The following is a 10,222-nucleotide window of genomic DNA, read 5'->3' as shown; positions in this document are numbered from 1 at the left end:
TTTTTTTTTTTTTTTTGCACAGACAGCCCTTGGCATAAGTTACTTCAATCTCATGACTACAGTAACACCCTTGTAGGGGGCATTACGGTGAATGAGTGCAGTGCATTTTGGCTGTGCCCCTGCCTCTTTGCAGTCTCTGTAGCAGGGGCAAAGAACTGGTGGTAAAAAAAAATTCCTGCCTTGCTCCAGACGAGGAATCCTGTACAGCAAGGAAATCCTAAGCTGTCTTAAATGGCTCTCTCTTCCTGATGTCAGGGGTGTACTTGGTAGCAGTGTTGGTCTGAGACAAGAAGACATACAAATAAAACTAGAACTCTTGGTTCCAAAATGATCCCTTTTATTATGCCAAAGCAGGCCTGTCATCTGGATCTCTATGTCCAAGTGAGTTCAGATCCTGTTGTGATTATAATGTAATTACAGTGCATTAAAATTTATCTTCTATTTCAAGTGGGCTACTATGTTTCTATGCATTACTTAATTTTCAAAAAATACTGCACTTCAAAATGAAAAAAAAAATCTTGTTAGCAAATTGAAATATGATGAAGAATAGTTTGGTATCCAGGATAGTTGGAATGTATGTGGCAAAACCACGCCGGGCATTTTATATGGACTTCATAGTATGTACATTCTATTTTTAATTAGCTTATATGAGTATTAAGTTAATTCTTGTACATTTCCTTTAAGTTATCCAACGATTTTATTGAGTTAACAGCCTTACCATATACTATGAATGTCATATTGGTAGTTTTGCCATGGACTTTAAGGGGAACACTGTCCAGAAGTTCTACTCTATATTTCTGATTGAGTTCAAATCTCCATAACATTTTTATTATGATGTCAGTTAACATCTTTTTGATTGTTTTATTTATTTTGGGTCTATCAAATGAGTTGGCAATTCATTTCTCTGGAAAGGGTACATGGGCCATCAGGAAGTTGTCTTTGACTCTGGAGCTGCTCTTACATCTGACCTGGGAAAATTCTGAGCAATTAAACATCCATGCCCATGCTATATAAGCTTTACCAGATGGTACTGCCTCTCAAAAGATGGTCTGCCACCTGAGGAGAGCGGGACAGTTGCACCAACTCCTCTGTAACTGTTCTGGCCACACACTTCATGCCATCTGCATCACAGTTTCCAGAGCTTGCTATAGGAATCAGCAGTTCTGGCTGAATGCTGCCAGGGTCCTCCCCCACACCACCCAAGCAAAGAATGCCTAGCTTGGGAAATGAGGCCTTCATAGGCCTTTTTCCTTCACAAGCAGGTTGCCCACATCTTTGTTGTACTACAGTTCCAAAAACTGGACTTGGTACTCCGGTAAGGTGTCACCACTGCCAAATAAAGTGGAAGAATCACTTCCCATGACTTGCATGTGACACTTCTATTAATACATCCCAGTATGCTATTACATGTTTTTGCAATAAGCATTATGCAGTTGACTTGAATTCAGCTTGTGGTCCAGTACAGCCCCAACTTCTTTTCCACAGTACTAGACAGTTGTTCTCCATTTTGAACTTGTGCATTAGATTGTTCATTCCTAACATTACTTCTTTGCACTTGTCCTTACTGAATTTCATTCTATTTCAGATCATTTTTCCATCTAGGCCAGCATATTCTTAATCCTAGTCTTCTCCCCTAAAGTATCTGCTACCTAATCCAGTTTGGTTTTATTCAGATCACTAGCAAAGATATTGAATAGTACCAAATCTAATAGAGATACCTGAGGAACCTCACTTGAGACCTCTTCCAGATTTGGTATTTGATGACTGTTTTTTCAGCACAAACTTCCACAACCCGTTATTGCATACAGTAGTTTCATCTAGACCAGTCTTGTTCAACATACGGCTCACGGCCCACCATGCAGGCCTCCAAGCTGTTTTCTATGGCCCGAGGTGCTGCGACAGGAAATGAAAGTAAACACTGTACTGTCGTTTGGGGGGGGGGGGGGGGGGTGATGTGATGCTGCTTCCTGTGAGGTCCTTGAATGTGGCTCACCGGCCCACTGGGTGATAAAAAGTTCATGATCCGACCCCACATTCAAAAAGGTTGGACACCCCTGCTTTAGACTGTATTTCCTTAATTGACTTATGAGAATGGTGTGAAAGATAGTGTCAAAAGCCATTCTCAAGTCAAGTTATATCACACCTACTATCCCCTTCTCTCCTTCTTTCACCCACCTGTTACCTTACCGTGGAAAGGTATCAAAAGCATCAGGACATGCTCTTGAGAAATCCACACTGGGAGTGTCTACATGAGATGCTAACTGCACAGTAGCATGCTGTGCAAAACCATGCTAATATGCTACTGCACGGTAGTATTAGGTTACTGCACAGTAAGCATTACTAAAAACCCATGCCCCAGCACTTCTGTGCAGTAGCACATGTTACTGCACATTGATTTAGTACTTGATTAACCAAGTACTAAACTTAATGCGCTGTAACTGGCACATTAATGATTGTGTAGGCACACCCATTGGCTGTTACTTGCCACCTTATTATATTCTAGTTGCTTAAACACTGCTTATTTGATCTGCTTTAATATCTCTCTAAGTACTGAAGTTAGACTGGCCACTGTAATTCCCTAGGTCCTTCCTCTTCTTTTTATTTAAGATGGGCACTGTACTTGCCCTTTCCTAGCCTTCTGGGACCTCATCTCCATTTCATGATTCCTCAAATAAAGTAGTCAGTGACTGGAATTGCTTTAGCCACTTCCTTGAGTACATTAGGATGAATCTCATCAGGCCCTGATTTGAAAGCATCTAACTTTTCTTTCCCTATTCTAGGCTGAGTACCTATCCCGTGCCCTTGGTGTTAGTAGTGCTTGTATTCTGATCATTGAGTAAAAAAAGCACTCCATCTTTAAAGCATGGTCCATAATTAGCTCCACCTTCCAACTCAGTAAGGGACCTAAACTTTTCTTTATCTTACTTCTAACATGCATATAGGATCCTTTTGGTTACCCTTTATGTTCATTGTTAACTCAGTCTGTGTCTGAAAGAAAAGGGAAAAATCAAATAATTTAATCTTACATGCTTAAGTAGGCAGACTCAAAGAAATCAATAGGACTTTAAGTACAAACTTAAAATGGAGTTATTATACTAAGAAATCATGAGTCAAGCCACAAAACCTATCAGGGATCTAGCTTAAAATTCATCAGAGGCAAGGATTTTTGTGAGTGATATTTTTATTGGACCAATTTCAGATTTTCTTTCTTTGACTTCTGTTTTTTGAGCACTACAAGTGACATTTTCAAGCATTTTTGGTAATCATGGGGCCTTTTTAAATCACAGGGCCTAAGAAACCAGGGTCTTTGGTAAACTCACTATTGACTTACAAGATTTAACCAACACTTTAAATAATAACCCAAAGAAATATTTAAGAGTAGGAAATCTGTAAGTAATGAGAACTAACAAGATTCTAAAAAATGCAGGTCTTGAAGTGGCCTCTTATTAAATATGATAACAGGGAGCTTTAATTAGTAAAGTCCCTCAGATAAAATATTCATTAAAATGCATGTTTTCAAATGAAACCTGGGAAACTACTGTCAATAATTGTGCTGTTAAAAATGTAAACCTGCTTCCCTTGTTGAATGATTTTCCTGCAGATTTTGTTGAAATATTCATTTTCTAGAGTAGATAAAGTAAGACCAAAAAGAGCATTATAATCTGTATACCAGTCTGTCCATATTCTGCATTGCTTAAACGATGAAGAACAACAAATGCATAGTAGGACAGTCTGCACCTGGGGCAGCTGCGGTTGTACAGAGCAGTGCCAGCTCCTGCTGTGCTGATTGCAGTAATGTGGTCACCGTAAAGTGGCAGCTGTCTTTGTGCCCCCTGTAAAAGTGGTGCTGGGGCTCCTGGTCTTGTGGCCCCTCCTCTAACTACACTGCTGAAGAAGACTTTGTCATTGTTGAAGACTCACAGAAACAGACATTATTGCACTTTTGGAAGGTTTTTATTTTAATGTCCTTTCTTCAGTTGCATAGGAAATATTAAAATGTTGACATTTAGGTCTTGTTCTCTGCAGGTGGATGACTGAGAGTGACAGCCTAGCTCTACCTGAGAAGAACTAATAAAACGAAATATATAAGTCAAGGGGTGGCTAACCTGTGGCATGGGTGTCACAAGTCACATGGACAGCCTCTCAGCAGATCAGAGAGGGGACAAGCAGCACAGTGGCAGATGGGGCAGGAAGGAGAAAGCAAAGCAGTAATTCGGGCTGGGAGTTCAGGGTTGATAGTAGAAAGCAAAGCAATAGATCAGGCAAGGTAAGGGAATTGGAGTGGCACTTGGGGAGATGGCAGGGTTAATTTGTGGCAAACCTGCCAGAAAGGTTGCCCCCCGCTCATTTAAGTGATATTTTGAAGGGCTGTCTTTCCTAACATGGTACACAGACTTTGTGCCAGCCACTGGAATGAAATCAGCTTTACTTCTAGTGCGTACACAACACGCTATTTTTTTACCACCTTTTATTTGCTTAGGTCACAGAACAGGCAGCTAAAGAAAGCCACACTAGTCATCCTTGGATGTCTGATACACCTGTACAAATAATGTTTCCATTAATTATTTTAATTATTTGCATCATAGTAGTGTCTTTGAGACCCCATTGTGGACTGTGACCCCATGGTTCCTACTTCAGCAGAAACAAAACAGAGTCCCTGCCCCATGGAGCTTGCAATCTAAGTATAAGACAAAAGACAACAGGTGGACACAAACAGGCAGTGAAGCAGCAACCCAAAGTCACCCACTACCCTTGTGTGTGGCAGTTGCCATGGGTGCCTGGCCCTGTCATTACACCTCTGCGGACAGGAATGTACAACAATACAATGAAACAACAACTGGTAGAATGGCAAACGTTAGTTGTACCACACCAACTTAGCTGTTGTCAAGCTCTTGCAGGCACTGCACCAAAAGAGAATTTTAAGGAGGGATTTGAAGGAAAATATTGAGGTGTCTGTGCTGATGCTTATAAGGAGCTCTTCTTTCATGGGAGAAGAAGAGGCGCCTCTAGAATTGCTGTTGCATTCATTCTGCAAGCTACTGTACCCCCCACCTTTTCAAATATAGGAGACCCTTCAGGAAGCAAACCTGGAGCCATTTTACTTTTAAGATGAGGGGGTCCTTAGGGCATCTTTGTGACCCAGTTTGAACAATGACTTTGAGGTAGGCCACAGAGAGAAGCCATTTGAGTGTATCTATAATGATGGGGACCCAGCAGTCTGCTCATCTAAGGCTACACAGTAGGTGCAAGGTTTTCTGCTCTGTGCCTGAGAGACAAAGCTCCATCTTCCCTAGACCTCCTCACCTTCTTTTTCAGCCAGAGTAGTGGCAACAGGCTTTGGCCCTAAAAGGACTCATAGTTGCTTAGACGTGAATGTAATGCAAGGAATATTGTAGTATTTAACTATTGTATTGGATAACCTTGGGTTCTCTTGGGGGTAGGAATGGTCATATTCTGGCACAGTATTAAAAAAGAACAATAAAAATGCACATCAGCAAAAATGAATGCAGAGTAAATACTAGGTTTAAACAAAAACTGATTTTTTTTTTAAGGTGAACATGTTGGCTAGGGACAGACATTACATATAAACTGGTTTAAGTGATCAGAAACTGATTTAAACCTGTAACAGAACAGATGTTCAATGCACAGAAACCAGTTTGAAAATGGCTGAGACTGGTTTGAGATAAACCTGGTTGAACGTAGTATCAGACTTAACTGATTTTGGCTCAAACCTGTTTATGCAATGTCTGTCTCGGACCCCTTCCTGGTTTAAGTTAAACCAGACTCCCCCAGCATCCCGGCATGCTCTCTGGACTGGGCTCTCTGCTCCAGAGCAGAGCAGGCCCCTGTCCTCTGCTCCCTGGCTGCAGCTCCAGCAGAGACCGCAGGCATCTGCCTGGCTTCCCCCTGCTCCATCCGCTTCCCTCACCGCTCCCTGCTAAGCAGGGATTCCCCAGTCCCTTCTGCCTTACACAGACACCTCTCAGCATTAGCTAGCATACCACATGCTGGCTATGGTCCGTGCTGTGGCAGACAGGACAGTATCCACTTAGGGCTTTTTGTACCTAATCAACAGGTAGCCAAGAATCTTTTTGTTTTTCTGTTTTCTTAATGGGCTGATAAGCACTGACTTAGGGGTGCTAAACACTGTGTTATCAACTACCTGCTTCAGCACCCCCAGGCTTCCAGCTTGAGCCACTGCAGGCACATGCCTGCATCTCTGAGATGTCTATATGGTTACAAACCAGTTTAGCCTAGCCAAGTTAAACTAACTTGCAAAGATTGAATCAATTCAGGGTCAGGCTTTTTGAATGTCTGCCTGTAGCCGTTATGGTCAGGTAGTAATGCAGTGGAACACACTTACAGCTGACACGTCTAGTTAAATTGAATGTAGGTCCCAGATTTATTCGGTTTAATTTAGCATACAAATATTAGTTTAGCAGTAAAACTTTCAGGTGAGGGCACAGGTGGCCTGACTTCAGCCCCCGCCATCCCTTCACAGCCTCTGTGTTTTCTCTGTGTGCAATAGGTTGCATCAGTTCCACTAGACAGAGATCTTATGCAGCTGCAGAGAAGGAGCAGAATTTGCCCCCTAATAAAGTAGTTTTATGGAAAAAAGTATCTTCAGCAAGAGGCTTCCTTTGGATTATTTAACAATGCAAGTGTATCAAATTCAGTGGCCATCTCTGCTGTTTATGCTGTTTCTGTACCCACTGATTTTTATTGCTGTTGTTGTGTGTAAATTTTAAATAATCTCTTGTAACTGCTTATCTCCAAAAAAAACAAGCACATAGCCTTGCATCTTTGAGATGAACACTTGAGACACCACCTAACAAAAATTCTCTCACATGGCATAGGAATTTAGCAGAATTTGTTTTCTTTCTCCCCCTCTCCTTTTCTTTTAGGTACCATGATCAACAAGATGTTACTAGCAACTTCCTTGGAGCAATGTGGTTGATTTCCATTACCTTTCTGTCCATTGGATATGGTGACATGGTACCAAATACCTACTGTGGGAAAGGAGTCTGTTTACTAACTGGAATCATGGTAAGCCTTCATGATTTTATTCATGTACTCATGAATTTAATTAAGTCAGTGCTAACAACTCAAACTTGCTGGACTAAAACAGCAGTTATAGAAGTGGAGGTGTAAAAATGTTAGTAGTCCTTTGGTAACTTGCACAATACATGGGTTATCTTGTACTACAGAGGAATAGATAAGTTTCTGTAGAGAGAGAGCAAAACCTTGAGGTGGTCTCTGTTAAGTAGGCTCTCTTGTAAGGGCAAAGGCATGCTCTCTGCATATAGCTTATAGGCTCTGGGAGTATATTTGGAAGCTTAGGCAGTCACTTTTCTGTCCCCTTGTATCTGTGCTCTTGTTGGAACATTCCCTTGGTCTTTCATTTTGGGAGGTAAATGAGAGCTTTGACCTTCCGTAAATAAGGAGCTTTGTCATGAGTTCACAGAAGCAGAATCCAACCTGCTGTAATTCTCAGCAACAAAGTTTCTGTAAAAGTCTCTCAGTAAAGATCAGGAAACAGTTATGTACCTTGCTTTCTGTTTGGGCATATGTAGGTAAACTAGTAATATAAGCAAACAGATCATTCCTAGATTTTTTTTCTTGTTTTTAATTTAAAAAGTCAATTTGGGAGATGTATAAAATGGTTACTGTGGGTAGCCTCTCAATGCATGTTAGACAGGCATATTTTCTACAGTTACCCCATATGACTAATGCTGTAGAGCGCAAAAGGAAGTACTAAATGACAGTGCAGTAACAGCACCATAGTGACCCATGTAGACATGCCTAGTATGTGCATTCTCTCTATATGCAAAATACATATCGATTAGACTATCTAATATCTAATTTTAATGTTTGACTAATAAAATATAACTGTCAAGGACCAATAAATAACAGTCAAAGATATTTTGTTTAACTTTGTCTTACAGTAGAACAGTAGCAATGAAGGGCCTGATCCTGACATGCTTGTGTAAAGCTTCCATGAAATTGCAGGATTGAGGCTCAGGTTAATAACAATTATTGTATGTTACAGTTAGATATATTTCTATTTTCATGCCCATACATTATGAAAAAAACACTGCAGCTTCAATTTTCCCATCTGCTAAACAACGTGTTGGGGATTTGTGCTCAAAACTGTAGGCCACTAAGTTTGTTTCTAAAGGTTATCTTTTTCTGTACAGATAGTTTGGCAAGTAGATCTGCACATAATATTTATTTCTAAGAATATATATTTTTATTTCTATAAAGTGAAGAGAGCCAATGCATTCTGATGGTATTAGAGCAGTGATTCTCAACCAGAGCGTGAGGGTATCTTTGGGGTGAGGTGTGAGGAGATAAGTTCAGCTCAGGTTTGTCCCTACTTTGTTGCTCCCCTACCCCCACAGTCCAACCCCTTTGCAAGGAGGTAAGCACTGTAAAAGATAAATTCATTGCTGAAATGGGTTGCAGCTCAATTCACAGGAGTTATGGAGGGGTGTCTTGAGAACCACTAGCATTAGGACTTTACTGGCACTGCTTTTGCTGACGACGGTTTTCATATGTCTTTCAAGCTACAGCTCAGTTAACTTGCGATTGTGGAACCAGAGCCAGGCAGGGAAACATTGTCCCCACCCAGGCTGTGATGGCAGAGCCTGCCCTGGCAGCAGGCATCTCCTGGGGGCAGGCAGCAAATCTCCCACCCCCAGCTGCCCAGGAGTAAATTTGTTCCCAGTCAGCCTTCTACATGAGACTTACTGCACAGTAACTACTCAGCAGTTAATTTGCTACTTGCATTTTCAGGTAGCAAATTAACTGCCGAGTAGAGCAAATTGCTGAACAGTAAGGGTCTACATGTGTAGACGGTGACATTTTACTGTGCAGTAGAGTGTCTAGTGTAGATGCACCCAGTGTGAACTGTGTTATGATAGCAGAGAGGGGGCTGGAAGAAGAAATAGCCATGAGTAGATTAAGAAGAGGAGAGAGAAAGCAACATGCACTGAAGTGAAAAAGTACTGGAAGGGGGCCAAAACTCATAACATTTCCCAGATGCCTGTATGAAATAAGAAGCAGTAACAGCTGATCTCTTCCCACTGCATGGAGATTGAAGCCGCTCCTCTCCCTTAACGTTGACGAGATATTTGAACAATGACAGAACCAAATTTTGGTTTTAAATTTCTCTGAGCAATCAAAGCACATTTTAAGTCTTGCAATATGAAAAAAAAAAACATTTGTGCAGAGTAAAATTCATAAAGAAATCTTACAATGAGCTTCCTACCTACAAAAAGGTGGTAAGGACACCAGATTTAACATTAGCAAAACTGCAATGACTTGGTACAAATCAAGGGAAGTGCCCTCGGTTTGCAAGTGTAACTAAAACAAGCATCTGGATCTCTTTTATACAACTTTGATGGCTAAGGGTCTGCTATACAATTATAGTGACCCAATAAAAATATACTCTCAGAAACTAAATTGCTGCAAAAACATTTCTTTGTATTCCTGAATTAATCATACACAGCACTGAGATAAGTAAAATGACAAATTGTTAATAATGGGAATGCCATTTTGATACAAGTACACAATAGCTTGTATTTGTTGCTTCCCTTCTGTTTGATATAAAACATATTTTAATGCTTAGTGTCTGCATGTGCAAAGTTGGAAGGTGAATCAAACAAGATGTCTTTGAAAATTTGGCTTATAAAATACAGACTATCTGAAGCAGATGAAGAAAAATTATTGGTAGCTTAGTTAAAAGAGAGGCTAGTATAGCACTTAAATATGTATAGGCAGATAAAGTCAAATCATCAGAACTCTCTTAAAAGAAAACAACTTCTTTGAGAGAGAAGTGACCTGTGCCCAATGTAACTGGATTTTCAAAAAAAATTGGATGAGGCTTTTTTTTTATAAAAGAATAGCAAGAAAAATTAGTAACAATTATTCAAAGGGAAAATGTTTATGGATAATGAAAATCTGCGCATGTAATGGGAACCAGTTATAATGAATGGGTGCAGGAATAGTTATACAGAGTACCCAAGAGTTAATACTGGAATCTGCCTAATAATGACCTAATAGAGAAGCAGACTTCTGTTTTATTAAGTGTTCTCATGACAGTAAGTTGTTTTGACTGCTACAACTAATATATTATTAGAAATTCTAACTTTCAATGTTTTCTGATATTCTTTAGAGACATTGATTTTTTTTTTTTGAGCTCTTTTTATTCATCAGAGAT

At 40.3% G+C, this 10,222-nt stretch overlaps 1 protein-coding gene across 1 annotated transcript in view; it reads left to right on the top strand.

The window, feature by feature from the left end:
- The window catches only part of KCNN2 (potassium calcium-activated channel subfamily N member 2), a gene marked incomplete at its 5' end in the record, with an annotated part of 154,238 nt that overhangs the window by 101,237 nt on the left and 42,779 nt on the right, over positions 1 to 10,222 (top strand). Inside the window, one exon of the mRNA XM_019518191.1 lies at positions 6,906 to 7,047. Coding sequence (XP_019373736.1) covers positions 6,906 to 7,047 — 142 coding nt within the window. The remainder of the gene's footprint in view (positions 1 to 6,905; positions 7,048 to 10,222) is intronic.

Source organism: Gavialis gangeticus, unplaced genomic scaffold (assembly GCF_001723915.1).
Source record: "Gavialis gangeticus isolate Ggan-Ray unplaced genomic scaffold, GavGan_comp1, whole genome shotgun sequence".
NCBI lineage: Eukaryota > Metazoa > Chordata > Crocodylia > Gavialidae > Gavialis > Gavialis gangeticus.
Note: the sequence above shows the minus strand (reverse complement) of the source record. Positions and strands in the feature narration are given on the sequence as shown.